The 24,669-nt window shown below is 40.7% G+C and overlaps 1 protein-coding gene across 4 annotated transcripts in view; it reads left to right on the top strand.

The window, feature by feature from the left end:
• Positions 1-1,861: 1,861 nt before the first annotated feature.
• MECOM (MDS1 and EVI1 complex locus) overlaps positions 1,862-24,669 on the top strand; it is a 478,689-nt gene continuing 455,881 nt past the window's right edge. For all 4 annotated transcript variants that reach the window (XM_066600793.1, XM_066600776.1, XM_066600783.1 and 1 more), the window contains exon 1: positions 1,862-2,082. In XM_066600793.1, the coding sequence (XP_066456890.1) occupies positions 2,046-2,082 (37 nt within the window). In that variant the 5' untranslated portion in view covers positions 1,862-2,045. The remainder of the gene's footprint in view (positions 2,083-24,669) is intronic.

The raw sequence follows: 24,669 nt of genomic DNA, 5'->3' as shown, positions 1-24,669 counted from the left end.
CAGCATGGCTTTAATTTCTTCACAGCAAACCTGGAATCAAGCGTTGGGTAAACAGTCTAATAATTGCATTACAATGATCAAATCAATCTTACTGGTAGCTAGGAGAATATAAGTGCAGACTGAATAGCAGCAGGCAAAGTTCACTGCACAAATACAATGGAGGAGAACTATTTGATAAGGAGGGTATATTTAACTCTGCCAGTGCAGCTTACTCATCTGTGCTACTAGCAGCCAACTCCACACTGCATGCTGTATACAGTATAAAGCATGCTACATGGGAAGGCACACACCTGCTGCAAACAAGCTAAATATACTGTATGTTAGAAAGCTGAGAGGAGGTAGTTCAGGAATACTATCTATCTATCTATCTATCTATCTATCTATCTATCTATCTATCTATCTATCTATCTCTTATCTATCATCTATCTCATATCTATCTATCTATCTATGATTCATCTATCTATCTCATATCTATCTATCATTCATCTATTTCATATCTATTATTCTTCTATCATTTATCTATCTATCTATCTATCTATCTATCTATCAATCATTCATCTATCTATGTTATATCTATCTATCTATCTATCTCATATCTATCTATCTATCATTCATCTATTTCATATATATCATTCTTCTATCTATCTATCATTTATCTATCTATCTCATATCTATCTATCTATCTATCTATCTATCTATCTATCTATCTATCGGTATTCTGTCATTTGTCTTCATATTACTGAATGAAATACATGCTATTAATTTTTATTTAACTCTACAAAAACGCCAGGGTGCTTTTAACAGTAGAAACACCTCTACACCTGCGGTTATGGCTCAAGATGTGTGGATTGTATGCTTATTTTCATAGTTTAATCCGTGGATTCCCTCCATTTCATTTACATCCAAGACCAGATTTTGCAGAGAACGTATTCAAGTCCGCACCTATTACAAATCTCAGCATTGCCTGCATCCTATCTTGGAGCACGTCGGCTTTTCATTAAATGCTAAGTGATACTTATAATGCTGATAATAATAACAAAAATAACACCACAATAATAATAATAATAATAAATCATCTCTTTATTACTACCATCAAACAACTAAGCAAAATATGCAGCATTTGGAACACATATAACAATACAACGATTTGCAACACATAAAACAAGGCATGAGAAGTTACTATATATATATTCTTGTTAATTTTCTTTTACAGATTAGGTACATGCCCTGTGTATATGTAAACATATGTGATATATATATATATATATATATATATATATATATAATTACTTTATTCACTGTATTGTCAATAAATATATGTTATACATCTCAAGAAATTCACAGGCTGAAGCAGTGGCACTCGTGTATAAGGATGGAAATGTAATATATGAGTAGGAGGTCAATAAACAATACACCTCATAAAACGGGCTTTGTATTATTGTGGATACTATTTGTGTAAAAAAATAGAAAAAAAAGCAATCAATTGGAACTGATCAATTCCTTTAAATCCCAACTGTCCCGGCTTTGATTTGTGACTGTCCAAGGAAAGACGTTTTATGTGACTGTACAACAGGTGATAATGTATAAATGTCATGCCACAGTCTTGCAGGATGGGAGAAATTGTCGCTTATAAACTCTTGCATCACGTTATCTGATTGTGCACAATGTGAGTGGCAGCAGCAGGTGAAGGGTTAAAAGAAGAAAAGGATGTAAAGACTGGGAGATTTGCTGGTGTAATGGGATGCTGAGTCTCCGGTTCTGGGAGCTATGGGAAGGCTACTCTGGTAGCTGGGGTCTCTACACTCTCAGCTCCATGTGACAAGATCTCAAATCAAAATGATAAATCGCAGCAAACTTTTTTGGCAGAGGGTTGAGGTGAAGAGCGCATGCGCGAAGGTGTCTAAACTGACAATGCTGGGGAGATAGCGAGTCCGGAATGAGAAGGGGATTGAGAGAGTGAAAGAGGGAGACAGAGAGAAAAAAAAGAAAAAAAGGAAAAGATCCAAGGGAAATCTCCAGCAGATCCTCCTCGCAGAGCTGTCACCATGAGGTCCAAGGGCCGGGCAAGGAAGCTGACCACAAGTAGGTGCAATGTGCCCTTCTGGGGCTTCTGCCATCTTGCATACAGGTCTGTGTGTCTTGTACATCATCCAGGCTCAGCAGCAACAGCCTGCGTTCCCATAGACCTTGGACTCCATGCAGGGGACCCCCTAGTTGCAGTCACACCTGCGGCACTTCTGCTCTCTCCTGGAGGCTGGGATGTGGAGAGCTGCTTGCAGCACGTCCGGGTGTCGGGGTGCCGGCACTGCGGGCTGCAGCAAGGATGAGGCAGGCAGGACTTTGAGAAAGTTGATGTTGCTCTGAGAGTGTAGTACGCTGAATGAAGCTGCAGAAAGAAATCTTACCGCTAGTGGGCGCTGTGTGATTGGCAGCAAACTCTGGTAACAGTTTAAACGGGCCAGGCTTACTACAGTCAGGGAACTAGACATTAACCCTTCACACACCGAGGTGTAGAAGGACAGCAAGTAATAAAGTGTGCTGTAGTGTAATAAGTCTTTCCACATTTTTATATACTGGAATATTCATAGAGATTTCTGTATGACTAGCTGTAAAAGTCATCATTGTAAGCGATCACTTCACGTTACTCCTCATCCTCACTTGTCAATGAAGCCGAAATCCGTTTAGTTCTGGTCTATCAGGTGGAAGTAAAGTATAATCCGGCTGCTCCGATCCCCTTATACAATCAGTATGTCTAGAGTAATACTTCCATTATTTCATAGTCGGAGTTTAGAGTTCCAGATGATAGAAAACAATGAGATGATGCGCTTTATAAGGACTATTTCGTTTTATCTGTATTTAGTAAGAATTATTCACATCAGTGTGTGGGAGATCACAGGAATTCTACTCATCATAATGATAACGTACTAAAAATAATATAATAAAAAGGTTACAACTAAAATACTTAGATTTCATGGGAAGTAAAGGAGAGCTCCATAATATATGCGACCTGCACTGGGATAACACCATCAGGGTCTGCATTTGTATAGGGCAGTCAGGACTAATTTGTACAAGACTATATATATATATGTCTCAATCGTATATGTATACACACATGTGAAATTAAGCTTCTCTGACTTTCCGGTGAGTACAGTATGCACAGTAATAAATCGGTACTCTGTTATCAATAGAGGAAATGGATTGGAGTTGGTGGGCTTCTAGTTCCTGAGATATCTCTTCCCTTTGGTGGTATTAAGTGTCACAGGCAGGGGTTTGTTGGTGACCCCGGTAATTCAATAATTCAATCAGTTTGCCGGCTCTGTCCACACTAGCCCTGTATTCTTCCTGTGCATCAATAGACAGCACCCCTCCAGAGGTCTGGGAATAAACCCTCTAATTGTCACATAGCAATCAGTAATCACAATGCATGCCATTATGTGCCTGACACCTCTACAACTCCTACTGGACAAACCACACTCCTATACTACACGCCCGATATTGATACAATGCCCTTGGCTTATATATATATATATATATATATATATATATAATATATATATTACAGCCCTACACACTCATGCATGCGAGGTGTAATGCTCATATCCATTATCTGTAATACCACGTTATGTACATATATAAATGATGTAAGGATTTGCCTCCAACTGTAGATATAGGTGTGTGTAAGTGTCTCTGGTTTGCTCTGTGTGAAGGAGTCAGCCCAGTGGCAAGCACTAGCCCCCGGCATGTAGTGAGGTGTGAGCGGTACCCTGCACATGAATGCACTGCACTTGTTTCTTTTACACGTTAGCGCTCCCAGCGCCTGTCCCCACCATGTGACATCATAAAGTCACACGTCCCCAGCTCTCAGCCGCCTGTGTCCACACATTAAAGCCCTGGCAAGTTTATGTGCCTGTTTAATAGTCCACTCGGATCTGTATTGTGAGCAGTGAAATCCTGCCAGCTCTTTACTGTTTATTTGCCATCACTTTGCCATTACCTCTTAGTGGTTCTTTACTGCATCTGGCACATAGTGCTAATAATGAGGCAGAATATCTCAGGAACACATTGCCCAGATCTTCCTATAGAAGAACCTCTATGCTGAATATCAGTAACAGAATCATAACCCATGCTTCATATGTGCAAAAAGTACTCATGTACACCAACCAGCCTGTATTCTAGCTCTTACAAGGTGTATGCTTAAGGAGCCTAGTGCCTTTCTTTCTTTCTTTCTTTCTTTCTTTCCTTCTCTTTCTTTCTTTCTTTCTTTCTTTCTTTCTCTCTCTCTATCTCTCTATCTTTCTTGCTCTCACTTTTTCTCCCTTTTTCCTCTTTCTCTCGTTTTCTCCCTCTTTTTCCCTTCCTTTCTTTCTCTGCCTTTGTTGCTCTTTCTTTCTCTTTCTTTCTTTCTTTCTTTCTTTCTTTCTTTCTTTCTTTCTTTCTTTCTTTCTTTCTTTCTTTCTTTCTTTCTTTCCTCTACTGTTCACCACTACAAACATTTACATCCATGTATTAACATCCAATCTGCAGATGACTGACTAGTGCCACAACCTGCAAGTTAGGATTGACAATATGGTGAAAAATCCAACACAACAGTTTTACCTTTTTAAGAAGTCTTAAGAATTAAACCCATTTACACATAACAAAAATGAAAACGACCTGATGGAAATTTCTGTCTGTACAACAATCATTGTTTTCTGGCACAGGTTCCATATATTGCTGATTTTTATGTATGTACAATCTTGTGGAAGAATTAGTTTTTTGTTTATTGTTGATCTTTCTTTATTTACAACACATTTGACAATGATACACTTGCAACTAGTAGAAAGCCCGTCACAGGACAGCGACTGCAGCCTATATATGTAAATATCCATAAGCAGGAAAATGATTCAGTGGAATTAGGAATAATAGTTATAATGCAAAGACATCAGCTACTTAGAATACACAAAATGCCCAGGAAAACCAATGTGGATGTCCCCTATTATCTCCTTCTTTCTGCTTGTGCAGCTCCACACTCTCCTTCACTATTATATATTAGAGGACATATCATGATTTCACAGAACTTAGGTTTGAAATTTGTTACAGAACTTGCCGCCTCATGAATCCATGTCATTTTGTGCCATTTGTATGGATGTGTATGATGGGAGGTATGAAGTTTGTTGTAGATGCTATGGTGATGATGAGTGAGTCATAGCTTGTAGATATATACTGCATTACCATGAGGGCAGAGTTGTTTTGATAACAAACCACACCGCATCAGGTTATGATAATTCTAATAAGTATTAGATAACGCAGAAACTAACAAATTGAAATGATTATTGCTGCATGTGAGGTAACTTTATCAATAATTTGCATAAAAGTATGATCTGCTAATGTCTGATAATCTGGAGAAACAGATGAAATTGACCATTTTGATCAATATTTAACTTGTATCTATGTGCAGCTGAATGCAGAATACAGTATGTGACTGCTAATTCATCAAAGCAATAGGAACGATATAGTAGCAGTATATGTTTACTAGAAAGCAGATAATAGCTACCTAGTGTTTTGCTTGCCATTGTTTTAGCCTAATTTTCTTTTGCAGGAAAACCCTAATTTACCAGGTACTTTACAAACATTGTATTGTAGGGACTGTGATGCACCTGCAGGCCAGTACGAAGTTGTTCTTCAAAAATGTGTTATTCAAGTCATGTATAGGTGTTTTTAAACAGAACGATTATCATTCAAAAAATCATTCAAATGTGCGAAAATCAACAATAATCGTTCGGTCTAATCGTAAGGCAGTGACTGAATGACAATCCTTTGAATGAACCAATGATGTGTCTGCCTGTCTAAACACACTGCAAGAGAGCGAATGAGCTAGCGATGACATCACTCACTCATTCGCTCGTTCAAACGAGAAGGAACCTAAGTCACTACTCTTGTAAACATCATTTATTATAGCCGGGACCATTTGTACTGCATTGACACCAGCTTGTCAAGGACTGGTCAGACATAGTATACAGAAGTTTCTGTCCAACTACTGTAGATTGTTAGTTGATACATTAAACCTGATTTTTCCAACTTCACTTGAATTATTTGCAACTCCAATAGTTGTGCCTGCATTTAAAGTGACTGTCCAGTGTGATAGTCATTTTAATTGGTCACCGACCTTTCAAACAACTCATGCTTATATGATAGCAGTGTCTAACTAGCAAAAGTGTAAATCACTTTATTTACATAAAATGATATTTTTATAATGAAAAATCTATCCAAAGTAATGGCCACTAGGGATCTCCCTTCTTTCTATTTTGCTGTCTACTGCCTGTTTTCAAGTGAATTCCATTTCTATTACTGAGTTAACAGGACAGATAACAGGTAGGAGAGGAGGGTAACAATTTATACTGCCCATAGAATTCTATGGAGAGGAGAACTGTGGGGGAGGAGGAAAGAGTTAATTTATACTTATGTTGCAGCAGCTAACTGGTAAGTGTTTACTGTTTCTACCACCTGGTGAAATCACATCTACAATACTCACCAGTGCTGTATAATGTCCCATAAGATGCTTTTTATTATGGAAGTTAACTACAGAGAGATGGAAAACAAGATATCCTGCTCTTTTCTGTGTAGAGCAGGGGTGTCCAACCCGTGTACCAAGAGGGCTATGAATGTGGCCCACCAAAAAGGGAAAGCTGAATCTGGAGGAGGTGAGGCTGTAGGCAGTACCTGGCAGTGACAGGTTGAGAGCGCCCGCTCATAGACAGATCCAGCATGAGGCAGTGATTTTTTTGCTGCCCTCCCAAGTCCTGACCACTCCTTTGCAGTATCAAGGTGAGGACAAAATATGTTGGTCTCATGGTGGACCGCTGATGCTGAGTGTCCCTACCTTGGTGTTGGAAATGGGCCAGTGGCCGTGAATTGCATGAGAACCTGGGTAGCTTTCTGTGTCCTGGCTTGCAGGCACTGCCTCCAGTCGGGAGTCCCACTCCTATCCAGTATCAAGGTAAGGAGAAGAGGCAGCCGATGCTGTGTGTCCTGTCAGAAGTGGGCCTGTGGCCACGAAATGCATGTGAGCTTGGACAGGCAAAAAGGCAGAAAGCAGGCACTGACTTCATATAGCCTAGCAGTTGAAGGAGTTATTTGGAGGATGATGGGGGTTGCTTAGCTGCTCAGTGGAGGCTAATGGGGGTTGTTTGGAGGACTGTGGAATATGATGGGAGTTGTGTGGAGGATGATGCAGGTTGTTTGGAGGACTGGAGAACGATGGGAGTTCTTTGAAGGATGATGGGGTTGTGCGGAGGATCATTAAGAACAATAGGGTTGTTTGGAGGATGATGGGAGTTTTATGGAGGACGATGAGGTTTGTGTGGAGGATCATTAAGAACAATAGGGTTGTTTGGAGGATGATGGGAGTTTTATGGAGGACGATGAGGTTTGTGTGGAGGATCATTAAGAACAATAGGGTTGTTTGGAGGATGATGGGAGTTTTATGGAGGACAATGAGGTTTGTGTGGAGGATCATTAAGAACAGTAGGGTTGTTTGGAGGATGATGGGAGTTTTATGGAGGACGATGAGGTTTGTGTGGAGGATCATTAAGAACAGTAGGGTTGTTTGGAGGATGATGGGAGTTTTATGGAGGACAATGAGGTTTGTGTGGAGGATCATTAAGAACAGTAGAGTGGTTTGGAGGATGATGGGAGTTTTATGGAGGACAATGAGGTTTGTGTGGAGGATCATTAAGAACAGTAGGGTTGTTTGGAGGATGATGGGAGTTTTATGGAGAATGATGAGGTTTGTGTGGAGGACTGTGGAGGACGATGGGGTTGTTTGGAGGACTATGAATTAGGATTATTATGTGAGAACTTTTTTGCTTATCTGTGGTGGCACATATCACAGAAATTATACATTACCTTTTTTTTTAATCAGCTTTCCTTAGTTTTTGTGTATTTAATGTGCAGCCCAAAACAACTCTTCTCCTTCTAATGTGGCCCAGAGACTCCAAAAGATTGGATGAAGAGTGTATGGAGACATGATAGCAGCTAGTCTCCACTCACCAGCTCAGGGAAAACTGATATTTAGAGATGCAGCTTGCTTTAGTGGGAAATGCTGAAAAATGCAGAAAACAAGTAATATAATCACTAGATATAGTGTTATTCCTCATATGCACATACATGGCAAAATAGTCTGAAAAGTCAGGAACACTTTAAAGGGATTCTGTCATCAGAATTTCCGCTACTAAGGTGCCACCATTTGTAACAGAACCTGGACATATATTTGTAATAAAAGGCAGAATAATGGTTTCAGCAGATACTTTTATATTTCTCCAGTACAGTATAGTAATTGACTCGCCTTGAGCCACACAGGTGGGCCACATGAGCCCTGAATTACAGCTTCCACTAATTATGCTTTGCTGCCTACCCCTGCCACTGATGTCACTGCAAGCCATGGTGAAATCCCACGCTTACGCTGTGCAGCCCTCTGAGCCACTGAAGCTGAGGTATGGGGCAAAGGGTCTCACAGGACACTGAAGGTCAATTAGGATACAGTGCAGAAGAATATAAAATTAATTTTCTGCTGAAACCATTAGTCTGCTTTTTATTATAAACATATGCCTTGATTCTCTTACAAGTGGCATTTAGTGTTATGGTGGCACTTTAGTAATGTAAATTCTGGTGAAAGAATCCCTTTAAACTTGATGCTAGGCCTGAATAGCTATATTCAGCCCAGACATTCATTTTCCCCCTTAGGATTGTGTTAGTTGTTGGTAGCTACTACTGTGATCCCTATGAAACTGTGATTTTAGACTACTGATTCCCTTCAGTGACAGTATGGGGGGGAAGTAGTATTCTTATGACATAGCTGGTGACATCACTCCTGGTTTTGAATCTGATGGCTGGAAGAGCAGCTGTGGAAGAAAAGAAGAAAGGTGAATATTTTTATGACTCCCACAGTCTTTAGTATATTCTCAGGGGGCACATAATGACTGTCTACTCAGGAGACTGGAGACTAGTTATAAAGAATCTGAAACAACCCTTACAATAATAATGTTACTACATTAGAAGTGCAAATAAGGAAGATGAACCAATACATCTGCAGCGTCACCTATTGGATGGCAGCATTCCTTCAAATCAATGCTTGACCCTTTACACAGGTCTGTAGAGCAATGATAGGGAATTAAGAGCCAAGCCAGCGCCCATACACAAACAGCTGTTTCATTGCTCTACAGACCTGTATAAAGGATCACGCATTTTGTTGACGGAATGCTGCCATCCAATAGGTGGCACTGCAGAGGTATTGTTCCATCTTCCTTATTTGCATATTACCCAGAGGAGTATGGTTGGCCTTATAAGTCTCCTCAGTCACCTTCTTGATTTTCTCCCTAAGGAGAGATGATACCCTTACCACATCATAGGCCTCTCACTAACCAAGCCAGGATCCTACTGCACACTGTTTAAGGGGAAAACACTCCAAAACAGCTGTCCATGCATGCATTTTGGCTTGGCTTTCAATTTCCAATCATTGCTCTACTGACCTGTGTAAAGGGTTAAGCATTGATTTGAAGGATTTGCTGCCATCCATTAGGTGGTGCTGCAGATTTATTGTTCCATCTTCCTTATTTGCATATTACCCAGAGGGGCATGGATGGCCTTAGAAGTCTCCTCACTCATCTTCTTGGTGCTCTCCCTAAGGAGAGTTGATACCCCTCCCAGCCTACATTAGAAGTTACATTGTTTTAATTTAGGAGTTGGTATATGTTGATTAGACTAGATGCTGTGCTAGATTCTCTTCCACGGCATGCTCTTCTTGTTGAACTGGGAACTCTTCCTTGTGGGTAGTACCTATTGCCTTTAGTAATATTTGTAATGGATTTTGTCCAGTGCCCTAGTAATCCTTTATAGTTACTTTTGCACTTAAATCCATGTGTTTTGGGTATTTTCCATCACATTTGGAAGTATTTCTTGAGTGGGCTCTTCCGCAATAATTCTTTATTTTGGGTACTAATCTTCACTGGTTTAAACAGAGCTTTCTTCAAACAAGATTTAGCCAATGTTTAATTCCAGATGAAGTTTGCAAACCCGCTTGGCATGTAACGGGTTAGTAATTGGATCAATGGTATGGCTAAGGTGGTGGAGTAAAAAAACTGACAGCTTTATATGACAGGCACATTTTATATAAAACAAAGCCATTCTGCTTGGGTAACATGTAATAAAATGTTTCAAGAGAAGGAAGGGTCTGTTTACAAAACCCATTTCCACAGTCAGACATGCTACTTTGGGCTTTGCCTTTACAGCTAAACACACTTAGAAGCCTTTGTAGTTCCCTATTCCAGGATCCTATTACTTGATTATGGCTCAAATACAGCTTTGCCTGTAATTAATGACTTTTACCTATTTAGTAAAGAGGGAGGAGAAAGTCTAAATTCCTGGTTCATTGGGTGTCTCCAGAGAGGGAGAGAGAAAGTTGAGTTTGGCTTATGTCCAGTTCTGCACAATGTCAACATTGAATATTTGAATTCCCAGACTCTATTTAACAACTTTCTAAATAAATAAACTCATTGTGTGTCTGTGTTTGAAAATTATTTTACCTCTTTAAAAAACTACAGCATCTCATTACAGGTCTCGAAGGCTGTCTTGCTTTATAAATAAATACAAACAGAGCAGAGTAGGCAGCAGATCTCTGCTCAGTATAAGGCCTCTAATGTAACACATGGCTCTTCTGGACGGCTCTCTGTGACATGATATCTAATCATAACTAAAAACAAAGCTTGGTTCACAAAGTCAGTTAAGAATTAATCATTTCTTGGAGGCCCATGTGTTCACTCTGACTTTAGCGGTGTCCTGCATAGGCTCAATCATCTGAGACTGGCCTGGCATAGGAACTTAGGAGAGGCTCCACTTGTTTTGCCTTAAAAGGCTATTACTTAATAGGTTCACTCAGTAATGTGAATGAACAGACACTCAATAATAATATTACATACTAAAATGTATATCATTGCTTCCTTGTTAGCTAATTCCGCCTGGGACAAATGACTGTAGCCTACAGATTATTGCACGTCTGTATCTGGGGATATGTTATTTCAAGTGTAATACATATTTGAACAGGTTTCGCTATATGTAAGAGCCACAGATCGAAATGTGTATTTTTCTTTGCATTTCTAAAATGAAGTTTGACTTGCTAAAATACATAATTTAGCCCAGTTAGATTGACTAGTGTGTTGTCTCCATCCTGTTCATTAAGTGTAATTTTGCTCATAGGCTCATTACACACTCGTCGTTTTGAGGAGTTCCCTCATGGGTGCTGTCACTCATTTTGATGAAAATGATCCTTTAGATCTTTGTTTATAGGCGTTTCCCAGGACTTAAAGGGCTTTTCAGGCATTTACTATTGATGACTTATCCAAAGGATAGATCATCAATAGTTGATCGGTGGTGGTCTGCCACTTGGGATCCCTGTCGATGAACTGATTCTCAAGTCTGCTGTTAGTTCAACTGAAATGGATGTCCGCATCGATGGTCAAGGATAGAAGTGTAATAAATAGCTTCGCTCCCATTGAAATCAATGGGAGTGATGCCTTCCATTACACGTCCGGCTTCTTATTGAGGTCAGTGCCGGAAGTGTAGTAGAAGGCATTGCTCCAATTGATTTTAATAGGAGCAAAGCCATCTATTACATTTCTGAATCTGACCATCAATGCAAACGTTTGGCTCTGCTGCACTGACAGCAGACTGGAGGATCAGCAGGGATCCCGAGTTGTGGACCACTGCCGATCAATTATTGATCGTCTATCCTGAGTATAGGTCATCAGTAGTAAATGCTCAGAAAATCGTTTTAACTATTGATGACCTATCCTCAGGATATCTGTTTAATAATTAATAGGCAGGATCCACTGCTCAGGATCCCTACTAATCAGTTGTTCGTCGGACCAGTTATCAGTGTGAGCGGACCCAGAAGCTGATAGCACTGCCCACATTGCAGTAGCCCAGGTTCGTAACGCTGGCACAGCTCCCATTGAATTCAGCTTAAGGGCGAGCACCCACTGGCATTTGCGTTCTCCGCGGGAAAAAAACGCAGCGTTTTCGCCGCGTTTCTCGCGTTTTTTCCGCGCGTTTTTCGCGGCATTTTTCGCAGCGTTTTCGCTGCGTTTTGCGTTAATTTCCATTGACATTCATGGGTGCATTAGGAGAAAAATAGGGACACATATGCAACTGACAGTTCCTATGTTAAAAACGCAAACGCAACGCAAAAAAAACGCCAGTGGACAGGAACACATGTTATCTCTATGCCTGTGCAGGAAAAACGAAAAACGCAAAACGCAAAACGCAGGTAAAAAAACGCCAGTGGGTGCTCGCCCTTAGTCTCTATTTTACTAATAGCAGTCTATCGAGCCATTCAGGGTTTCATCTCAACACTGGTTTTGGCCATCAAGACAGAGCTCTGTCACGGAATCCCTTAACGGGGTTCTAAATGCTGTGTGAATGTAGTCTTAGTAGTGCAGAAGAATGAAGCTCCGACACCTAGTAATAAGTAGTAAATGTCCTCAGGGAGCTCCAATAGGTCTTGCTTTAAAAATATCCTATAGTAAGAACACCTGTGGCAATGTCTGAGGCACTGACAATAATTATATCACCTGGGCAATACTGAGGAGATCCCAAAAACATGACCTGTTGGGGTGCCTTGAGGACTGGAGTTGGGAACACTGTGTTACAGCATCAATATTTTTGATATATGCTTCATATGCCTCCCGTGTCTCATATCTTACAGCTGGGGTATCTGAGTAGCCTGGTATTTAATACATCTCTAAAATGTTATTGCAATTTGACAGACCAGGACAAATAAAAAGGCCAGTTTCCCTGTTTCCTCTCCCCAATATTATTTTTTATGTATTATTATTATCATTCCTATTATTGCTTTAGCCAATAAAATATTACATTTTGCTGTTAGTCATGTGAGTATAAATACATTTTTCAATTATTGAATGCTATTGAATTCTGTGGCATATCTTCCCTTGGACCTCCCAAGCTGGTACTAAGTGGCTGTGACTGACTTTTAAGTCCTTGAATAGGGTGATGGATATTAGACAGTGATAATATACAGGGAGTGTGCCTTATGTTTGTGTGGCATTCCATATTGATGCGTTTATTCTGTCATGAAAAGTCTCCGAAAGCTAATTATGGCTGATGGCTTTATTTGTGAGGCCATCAAGTATAAGAATAAAAAGTCAGTTCATGGTCCCAGTGGAAAACAATACTGCTGTACTTTAGGGTGAGGAAGAACAGAGCAAAGTGACAGGGTCAGCTGCACAGAGTGGCCTGGTTCCAATGTTTTCTTAGCTTCAGGGGATGTCTTCAGATGGCAAAGGTAAGGAGGGTTCCTTGTGGACACTAATTAGGTGACTATTTTGTCTTTGAAGGAACATTTAGCTATGACATAGTTATATTGCATAACACAAACTATATTCGATTGTTGTAATATCAAGGCATAGATTAAATGTAAAAAAGTGCCTGATTGTTCACCCGTGTCTTGACCATATGGTTAGGAAATGTGCAAAGATGTCTATGCAGCAGCAATCCCCAATATGAACACTAAATTATTAGGAGAAAGTTTATGAAATCCTATCTAGTGCTTTGCTGTTATAGACATTTTTATAAACAGGTGAAAAAGTAAGGATACCCCATGTAAAGTGTTCTTTTTAAAAGGCCTTCGTCAAAAACACAATTTTTCTATCTCTGCCCCCTTCACTTGATTGCCTCTTAGACTCTGGACATCTCCTCTGTGTATTCCAGTCACCTCCATGCAGTGTAGCCCCCTGTTTGATGCCTATCAGGCACCATCTTGAAGCTGAGTTGTTTTTTTTACTTTGTTTCATATCAATTCTATGATGGATCATTTCCATTACCATTTTGGCCTTCTGGTCAGACAGCTTATGATTGCCTTCTATGTTCACCTAAATAAGCTACCAGCTATGAGTATACAGTCAGGAGGATAATATGCGACAGGAGCTGTGGGTTCATCATCAGTAACTGTGATAGGAGATTTTAACCCACCTCTAGGCAGTTTTTGTGGTAGGGATCATGTAACAGCATCACACAAACTGAGAATTTGACTAGAAAGTTAACACATAACCCCAAGCAGATCTGAGCTGGTCAGAACTATCGTAGGTAAAAGAGTCCGAGGGTCTCAGACAGAAAGAAATAGCTAACCAAGGTAACACTATCTCTTTTGTATATTCTGGGGAATATACTGGGTGGGGATACATAATGATTAAAAAAATATCACTGGAGTGGCCTTTTAAACAATTTCTGACATATTAATATTTGATCTTCATTTAAATAGTAAAGGTAAAGCAAATCTAACAGATAATTACATTATGTTGTTGAAAGACTATGTTCAACTCTGAGCATAAATAGTTGGAAAAAAATCTAAAAAACACTGAGTAACATTACATTATTTGTCTTTTACAGATCCCGAGTTACACCTATATCATTACCCAGACAGCTTGTCCAGACACTTTCCTTAAGGACCTTTTAAACAAGCCAAAAATTGGGCACGAATGTTTGTAGGAATGCTTGCATGGCCAATTATGGGCCTGTGAGAAGCTGTACCCAATTACTCGATGAATGAACAAATGTTTGTTTGTCAGTAGGTCGCATTATTGAGAAAATAATTTTTGTCAGCAGCATATCTCCCTGTGTGAATGGGGATTGTGCTGCCGACAACAAGTAAAAACGTACTTTAGAGGGGATTTGTTTCTATCACCTATTAAGCTATGATTAGTGCCCGACACTTACTTTACGATAAAACCTCTCTGATCCCGGACAGTCATCAAACTTCAATTTCATTGTTTCTGCTACTCTGTTGTGCTGCCTGGAATATCACTTTTGGTCTTCCGGGCAGCACAGCAGAGTAGCAGAAGCTGTGAAAGTGAAGTTTGTGACTAGTGGAAATGGAAGAAGTTTCATTATAAAATGAGTGCCCATCACTACTTATAGCTTAATCGTGAATTAAATTGCCCCCACACCCCAAACACAACATCAAGAGTGCAGGGAATAGGGAATGAACTATTCATATAGGATTGGCTTGTGTAATCTCAATGATCATTGCTCGTTTAAAACTGATACCAGCCATGTAAAAGGGTTCTTACACTTAAAGCATCTCTAACTTTTCAGAATTAGCTGCCGTGTGTGTACATGAGTAATAGTTTTTCTGGCTATGTTATGACTTGTATCCTGCATTTATAACCATTTTTCCCTTCTGCAGACTGTAACTGTAATTTTTGGTTTTCTCTGAGCTGTTGGGGGGAGCCTGCTGTTGCTGTCTTCTATAAACTATACATAGGAAAGAGTAGCTTCTGCTCTCTATCTGTAGCAAATGACATCATCATGGAGGACACTATGGAAACTCTGAGCAGTGTAGATTACATTCCTGTAGTTGTAAATCACACACCATTAGCTTCAGGCAGAGTCCATATGAATGTCTCACTCTTCTTCCCCTGGCCCCTCCTTTTTCTACTCCACAGACTTCAATAGGCAGCATTAGTCATCGCTCTTCAATACTTCCCGTTCTCCATCTTGTTATATCTATTACTAGAAACTGGCATCATTTGACAACAGGAAGTGGAGTGCAAATCAAGATGGAGTTCAGCATTTTAGAGGGATTTTTGAGTGCAGAAACCTTGTTTTAGGTAAATAAAGGGAATTGCACTTTTGCTTGCTATCACATCGGCTATCACGTAAGCACAAGTTATTTGAAAAATCAATGACCATTCAAGCAAAGGTCCTAAAATGTAGGACAGTTGGTTTTCTCAATAGCATATTACTGTACAGGTTCTGGGGGATTTCATGTGTGAAGCCTGTGGAATTTGAATACAGTTCAGGACTATAATACAGGTTCAAGTTAGGACCAGAATAAGAGAAGTAAGGCCCAATACCCATGGCTGTATTTGAACTACAGGATCCGGAGCAGGTGTTTGCCTCCAGATCCTACAGCAAAAACCGCCCATAGGACATGCTATGGAAAATGCTTTTCCATGCCCATGAGTGGAAATCAAGTGCGATTTTCTGCTTGCAGGGGAAAAATCGCAGCATGTCCTATTCTAGTGTGAGCCCCGCACGGACGGCTTCCATTGCATTCAATGGAAGCTGTCCCGCGGTGAGTCGCAGCAGATCTGCGTCATTGCCAGCGCGACTCTCCGCACTGCGCATGTGTGGCAGAGCGCCAGACGGCACATCCGCAGAGCAGAAAGAAGACTTCAAGACAAGTACACAGGGGTCAATTCCGGAGTATAGGGTCTGATTCCACTGCAAGATTTTGCAGTCGGAATCCGACCAGGCCAAGTGCATTTGGCCTAAAGCTCCTTTTGCATGGGCCGACAGACTTTTCAGCGACTGCATGAGTGCTGATGTCACCGCTAAGGTCGTTAGTGCTCATGCAAAGCATTCAAACTGAAAGTTCTGCTAGCGGCTTGCTGGCTTCTCGTTCGCTTCTCGCTCAGAGCATCACCCCCTATGGGTAGTGCCGGCCGGGGGGGCTTTTATACAGGATGAGAGGCCAGTGATCCAGCGTGTGCTAACAAGGTTTTTTAAGTTGCCTGAAAAGTCAGTGTAAACAACCTCGAACAACAAGTGAGCGATTTTTTTGCTTCTCACTGAACAATTATTGCTCACTTTTGCTCGTTTGAACAAAATTTTGAGTGATAATCATTGTGAGTAAAAGGGTTAATAAACAGTGTATTAACAAAGGTCAACTTTTCTATAAGTGAAATGCAATGGAGTTCAAAGGTGGTCCAAAAACTTTAGGAATGACTGTTCCAAATAAAGTCTATATAAAGAGAAAGTTGTGCGTGTCTATGCATCGATGTTAAAAATAATCTTTACTAGTTTTAGACCTTAAAAATAAAACAAGTTTATTACTTTAAGGGACTTTTTTGTTATGAGTAGTGATATGGCAATAAACCTAGCAGAATTATTTGGGTAAACCAATCCCTTGCTCTTGTAGACTCAGTTATGGCTTCTATCTTCTGCCAATGCTCAGGTTTAATTGCATATTTCTCTTTAGTTGTGACTGGAGTGGAAAAATCATCATGGCTTTTTTAACAGTTATTGACACTTTGGGAAATTCTGCTAAATTCTCTAAGCTGTGGGTCTTATTAAGGATACTCAAATATAAAGAAAGTAGGCAGCTCAGATTTTGCTGCTCCGATGTCCCAAAGGTCTTTCAGTAAGCTACTGATTTTTACATTGCTTGGAAACACTACAAGAATAACTTCAACAACAACTCGAATTACAAAAATATTTTCCCTATAGCAACCATATGTGTCAATATGAATGGGTTTATCTTGTTTTCCAAAGGTTTGCATCAGTCTTTTACATCTAGTTTATCTAATGTATGCAATCATCCGAAGTTCTCGCACTCCTACAGCAGATAGTGGTCCATACACAACTATTATTTCTGGACACACTGGGTTGAAGGCAGGGAAACCTATTCACAATGCAGTGAAGCAGTGCCAATTGCCGCAGACAGATTAATTACAGCAGGCAAGGTAAAGGCAGGCAGCAAAAAAGGTGGTTAGCGGTCTGGGTTGACAGTGGGAGAAGCTAAAAACGTAATCAATATGCAGACAAAATACATCTTATTAAGGTCGGTTTGTAAGATTAAATATAGGCACAGCATAGTGCTTATAGGCAAACAGTGGCAATGATCTGACACCTCTGTGACAACCATATATTGCATATCTTTCATTCAAACTTATTGGACACTCATCATTGCATTAATCACCTAGCGGAAAGAAATGCTCTGAGGGTGAATTATACCCTTTGGGAGTGCAGAGTGGTAATAAGGACCACTGGGGTCTCAACTGGGACGGTATAAAAGAATGAACAATCACTCATACATTTACCATTTTTGAGAGGAGTGGTTGCTTAGTTCTACATTTGCACACCGATAAGGCTTCTATAAGATGCCAGTCACCTGGTTATGTGCAGTACACCATGTTGGTCACCCCAATACTAATAGATCAGGTGGTTGGCAAGCATTTTAGGTACACCCCGTTGTCCCCCACCATTACTAGGTCAGACTGCAGCCTGCAAATTTATAAGCAATACTTATTAGTTGACATTTTTTGCCAAAATGTATGATTTAGGGGCAGGTGAAAATGCCAGTTCTCAGCAGGATGCAGACAAGCTACAATGTCATATTGATGAATGAGCACTATTGCAAAGTACTGATGACCTGCAGCTCACGTCATTGTAGAAGCAAGTAACAGAAGAGTGGTAGGTTACAGTTTGAACAAAGTCAAATCACAGTCACAGTGCAGCTTAAAAGTTCCTCCTTCTCAGGAAAAGTCTGCTCCCACTTGTTCATTAAACTTAAGTGTTCCACACCAGCCTCCTAGCTTCAAGAATTAAAATCCATTTTATGTAGGCTTCATGCTAACTCTTTAAGGACGCAGCCTTTCTTTTTGATTCAGGAATTTTTTTGTTCCACATTTCAAGTGCAAATACATGGCTCCTGTGTGGGGGCCATGGGGTAGTAGCCTCTGTGAAAGAAGGAGGCATTGGGGAGCAGTCTGTGCAACAGTTGGGGCCTGGGGAGTCTGTGTGAGAGAGATGGGGACCATGGGAACAGTTTACAAGAGAGGATGGGGTATGGGGTGCTGCCTGTCTAACAGAGGTGGGCCTCAAGGATGAGTCTGAGAGATGGGGAACTATTGGAGCAGTCTGTGTAAGAGAGGGGAACCATAAGGAATAGTCTGTTTGAGAGGAAGGATGTCTGTTCCTTCTAGTCTCAGCCTCACTATTACAAAGACATTGCTGGGACCTGGAGGGGTGTGTGACTGGACACCAGGTACACAACATTAACCCTTTTTTTCTTCTCTAGACTAACTTCTTCATTCCCATAAACTATCAGGGATGCAGATATTAATTCATTTTCTGCCCTAAACCACAGGGATGTTACCAGAAACATATATTATAATCTTCTCATAACGACATGATGTGGTATAGGCATATATGTGACATCACATCACAACTGAGCCCAGAGAAATCACTGTACCAGATCTTATTCTCTGAGACCATCTTGGTTATTCTATGTATAGCCAGGTATTCTCTAAATGAACAGTTGTATCAGAGAATGCAACCAGCCAGACACTCTCTTGCCTACAGAGCCAAGGTTAGATATAATTGGGGCATGGGTGGTAACATGGTGCATGTGTGAACATTGGGTAAGAGCCTAGCTACACTGAACGACTTGTCGTGCTTTCATGCAGGAACGAGCATCACCAGAGAATAGAGGTGGAACGGGGCGGAAATTGTTCTGGACCGCCCACCCTTATTCACCGTAAGCAGGCAGCCGTTCATAAGTGAATGACTGCTTGTTTAGATGGGCCTATCTAACTGAACAACAAATGAGAAGTGAATGATAATTATTGTTCATCGGTCATGCATTTACACTGAACAATTATCGGTCAGATTCACACTGGATGCGGCTATGATTAAATACATTACATCTTTCCAAAATATGTAAGCATTGTACGTTTGTGACCATGGATTTTAACCCTTTCCAATCCACTGTCTGACCTCTGAAGACATTATGCTTTAAGGCTGTACAGCTCCGATGTTGGAAGACGTCCATCGGGGTTCTCTTACTGTATATTGCCAGCCTCTCTGCTGTCGGAGCCTATCCAAAGTGGCACCTCATGCAGTACTGGCTTTAGCCAGCATAAAGCGCCGTTGTATAATGGCAGAAAAAGAGTAAGCCCCCTAGGAAAACCAGAATACAAATTGGATTGGAAAGGGTTAATATTTGTCTTCAATAAAGCAGCATATATGGACTCCACAGGATGCTGGACAAATTTGTTTCTGTTCTTGATTTCCATTCACCTGGCTGGGGTGAGCCCACTGCACTGGAAGTGGTTCCTGCTTGGCTGTGAGCTGGTGTTCCTTTGCTTCCAAGGGACTGAATATATCTGAAATATTCAATGCAGAAAAAGATGGAGTTTTATAAAAATAATTGTTGGGAATATAGGGCAATTGAATGATTTTAGGACACAGCAATTCCTGTTTGATTCCAACTCAAGATCGTCTTAAAAAAGTTCACAAAGTTCATCTCGGTCTACCCTCTGTTTGATTATGACTGACATGTCAATAATACTTTCCTAATGTAATTTTATGTATGAATTGATAACAGCTTTTGGGAAACAATAAAATAAAATAAAGAACAACGTGAGATAAAAGAAACAACCCAAAAATAGAACATTACAGTTTATATTACAAGATCTTTGATTTCACAGACTGGTTACTAGCTTTGGATCTTGCGAGTAACAACTGGTTCTAATATTTAAGGTATCAGTAAGTAGTTGTACCAGATGTACATACTTGGGAATTCACGTTCTGATGGGACTGACATTATTTTGGAGAACTTTGCAACAACTTCCTTGTAGAGGGGAACTTGTTATAATTCTGTTTGTTAAATATGTCATAGAACACAGAGGTGCATCTGATCAACTGGCAAGAAGCTCAAACATAACATTTCTTTTACTCATGTTATATGAAGATGAAGGCTACACTGAATGTTGCCATTTTCAGAGTTGTTTAAATGCAATACTGATATGAATGCATTCATAAATGCAGAAAAGACAATCTCTGTGTCACCAGCCACCCACTTGGCCTTGCACTAGGCATAACTAAGTTATGGTCTCTTTTGTGTGAATAGTTACTTTTACACATTCTGTAGTGAAACTAACTAAAATGTCCATTTACCTAGAATCCAATGTAACAGATCTTTGCTTCTTTAATTACTCATAAAGCTTAAGTTCAGGTTCCAAAAATCCCTCCTGTATACAAGAAATGCCTTTATACATTTAAAATAGACATCTCTGGGAACGGTGAGATGGTAAAGAACAACTCCAATCAACTAAGAAAGATACAGAACTATTAGGGGTATAGCATTAGGTGGTACACAGCTAGCAGATACAGCCAGCTCTGGTACCTCACAACAGTGATCCAAGGTTTTTTTTTTTATTCCAAAGCATTTATGCTCAACTTAGTTTTTCATGACCACCAGAATGTATATAAGACCATTATGTTAGGAATGATGATTTCCAGTCTACAGGAACATACCAATAGTCTTGTGATTTGAAGAATGAGCATAACGATTATACTAGGTAACAAAAAAAACTTGTTTTTTTTTTGTTCCTGGGAATCTAACACTAGTTTTGTGTTGCCTAGGTCACATATAACTGGTAATGTTCTTTTATTGATTCACTACTTTGGTTTTGTACCATTAACTTGGTCTCTTAGCTGGCCGTATATTCTATGCAGTATATTACTGAACACATCACACACAGTTGTGGCAAAATGTAAACAAATGTGTCATTGCGCACGGCATATGCGTCCATTTGGTTTTGCAAGTCTGGAGCTGCCTGGAAATCTGAAGTACACTTACTGTTCTTTGCTTTTTGGGATGGACAAATATAATTATGATCATTTGTTCCAATAGGCTGGCTTTACATCAACCCATTCACACAGGAACATGTATATCTGGTCAACGAGCATTTTAATGCTGGCTGAAAGTCACAGATGAGCTGATGAACGAGTGTTCACTCAATCTCGTCAGCAGATCAATGTCTTTTTTTATATGGCACGATAATTACCGTAGGCTAACAAATGTTTTGACAAATATTCATGCCATATAATCTGGCCGTGTGAAAGGGTCTTTATGAAAGTGGTATCTTTCAACAAATGTTCACAGAGTATTACCCTATGTTTTTCCTAGGGGTCTGCGGTATTAGATTTCAACAGTAGAAATCTCTGAGTCATGCCAAAGGGATGTAAAGTGACCCTCTGGTTCTGGACAAGCCAAGATGGTTGCACCCTTTTAACTGACTACCTGATGCGAACAGTGCATTAGTATGCATTGGTGATTTTAGACACCACCTGCTGATCTGAGTGGCCATTACTGCTCACATGGGTAGCACTGGCCAATCAAATCAGTGTGTAATGTCTTAGGCCGGCTGCACACGAGCGTGTCGGGCTCCGCGAGCATGCCGCGGGTGAGGACGGGAGATTTCACGGTGCGGAATTCCGCGGTGGAATTCCGCACTGTGTGCCCTGAGCTATTTGGTTCAATAGAACCTAATAGCTGCGGGCAAAGCAGCGGATTTTCGCCGCGAATTACGCGGCGGAAATCCGTTCGTGGGAAGGGGGCCTTAGAGTAATGATGCATATTAATACATAGTTTGAATCTGGTAGTCAGAGAAACAGTGTGGCCATCTTTGTTTGCCCAGATACAGAAGGTCCCTTTAAATGCTTTAGAGAAACACTAAAAGGGAATGTATAATCAGAAAATGGCCTATTACAAAAATCAAGTTTTTACATTAAACATATTTTTTTAAAGAATTTATTTTCAATATTTGGTGTTACAATCAATATTTAGAAAAATCCTACAATCTTGCAGTTTTCACACTGACTACTAAGCCTAATAATAGTCTGACATTACCATTCTGTAGAGAAAACTTTTCAGTAGTCACCTCATTATCATCCCAGGTAGGATTACAATAAAAAGTAACACATATGTACATGAAATGGGAGCTAACATTTAAAGAAAAGAAAACATCGCCTGTAGTGACAATAGTCACTGGCAGAGCTGATCAGGGTCTGCTAGGACCCTGCAGCTCTGCTGTAGCAGGGAATCTTAGTGGTCACATGACTGCCGGCTCATGCAGTGGAAGTTATACTTCCACTTTTACTTTTTAGTACATATCGTTCATTGAGCGCTGTGTACTTGGGAAAGCAGAAGGCAGAGAGGGTTAAAAACCACTTCTCCCTCCTCCTCCAGGTTATCAGTTGTGACTAACAGCTGACAACCCGACATGCTTCTGATTTATCACAAAAGCAGGGGCTTTAAACCTCCACCATATTTTTACTATTGGCTGGGTTTAAAGCCTAGGACCAAGCACGTAAATTTAGTGTGCTTTGGCCTTAATGGGTTAAAGGGGTTAACCCAAAATGTAACCATCTTCTCTATCCACTGGATAGGGAATAAGTGATCAGTGGGAGATGACTCTCCAGACCCCAACTGATCATAAGATTGGGGGTCCTGTGTGCCCCTGTAAGAATGGAGCAACAATGGAAGATGTACGCTGCTAGTCTGTTCAGTTCTAAGGGACTGTTAGAGATAGCTGAGCATTGTACGTGGCTTCTCTTTGATAGTCTCATGGATATGCATGGAGCTGTAGCTCATATGCCTAACCATTGTCCCATGGGAGCCCTATTCTCGTGATCAGTTGTTTCCCACCAATCATCTTATCCCTTATCTGCAGATAGGAAAAACATTTATACCTTCTATATATAGCAGCTACTTTCACTTATTACGTAATTGTGGTACTAATAGAAACATTTGTGTAAAATTGAATAGATTACTAAGCGCTGCGGAATAAGTTGGCGCTATACAAATAAAGATTATTATTATTACTTAAAGGTCATATATTGAGAAGAAGTGGTCATATACGGGCACTTCTTGGTGCTGTTAGATGATACATGCCATTACACCATTAAAATCCCAGGTCATGTTGATTCAATAGTTCCCCCACTTTTAGTCTAGACCCTTTGGACACTTCATTTTTCTTGTATTGACATTTCTAAAGGCACATTCACACTTGCACCCGGGGCCTCCAGGCTATTACAACTGTTCAGCTCCATCCTCAGAGCTGAACAACAAAAATATTGGAACCACCTGATCTGGCGCACACCGCATCTAAGCAGTGCCAGATGGACACCATTGACTATAATAAGCTCCATCCATCTTCTGGCATGGAAGCTAAAATTTTCCTGGATGAAATAGCGTCTACTCTTTTTTTGGCCAGGATTTTGTGCCGAATCTGTGCCGCGGGTTCTGAACGAGGTCTCTGACGCAGATGTTAAGGTATATTAAAGGACTTTTTCAGGCTATTTTTATTGATGACCTATCCTCAGGATAGGTTGTCAATAATTGATCAGCGGGTGCTGAAATAGCTGATCGGTTGGGGTCCCTAATGGTGGACCCCAGCTGATCAACTATTAAAGGGGTTGTCCCGCGCCGAAACGGGTTTTTTTTTTTTTTAAACCCCCCCCCCGTTCGGCGCGAGACAACCCCGATGCAGGGGTTAAAAAAACCACCCGCACAGCGCTTACCTGAATCCCGGCGGTCCGGCGTCTTCATACTCACCTGCTGAAGATGGCCGCCGGGATCCTCTGTCTTCATGGACCGCAGGGCTTCTGTGCGGTCCATTGCCGATTCCAGCCTCCTGATTGGCTGGAATCGGCACGTGACGGGGCGGAGCTACACGGAGCCGGCATCCTGCACGAGCGATCCCATTCATAAAAGAAGAAGACCCGGACTGCGCAAGCGCGGCTAATTTGGCCATCGGAGGGCGAAAATTAGTCGGCACCATGGAGACGAGGACGCCAGCAACGGAGCAGGTAAGTATAAAACTTTTTATAACTTCTGTATGGCTCATAATTAATGCACAATGTACATTACAAAGTGCATTATTATGGCCATGCAGAAGTGTATACCCCCACTTGCTGCCTCGGGACAACCCCTTTAATGTCTGATCATCAGGATAGGTCATCAATAGGGATGAGCGAGCGTACTCGGAAAAGCACTACTCGCTCGAGTAATTTGCTTTATCCGAGTATCGCTGTGCTCGTCCCTGAAGA

Source organism: Eleutherodactylus coqui, chromosome 1 (assembly GCF_035609145.1).
Source record: "Eleutherodactylus coqui strain aEleCoq1 chromosome 1, aEleCoq1.hap1, whole genome shotgun sequence".
NCBI lineage: Eukaryota > Metazoa > Chordata > Amphibia > Anura > Eleutherodactylidae > Eleutherodactylus > Eleutherodactylus coqui.
Note: the sequence above shows the minus strand (reverse complement) of the source record. Positions and strands in the feature narration are given on the sequence as shown.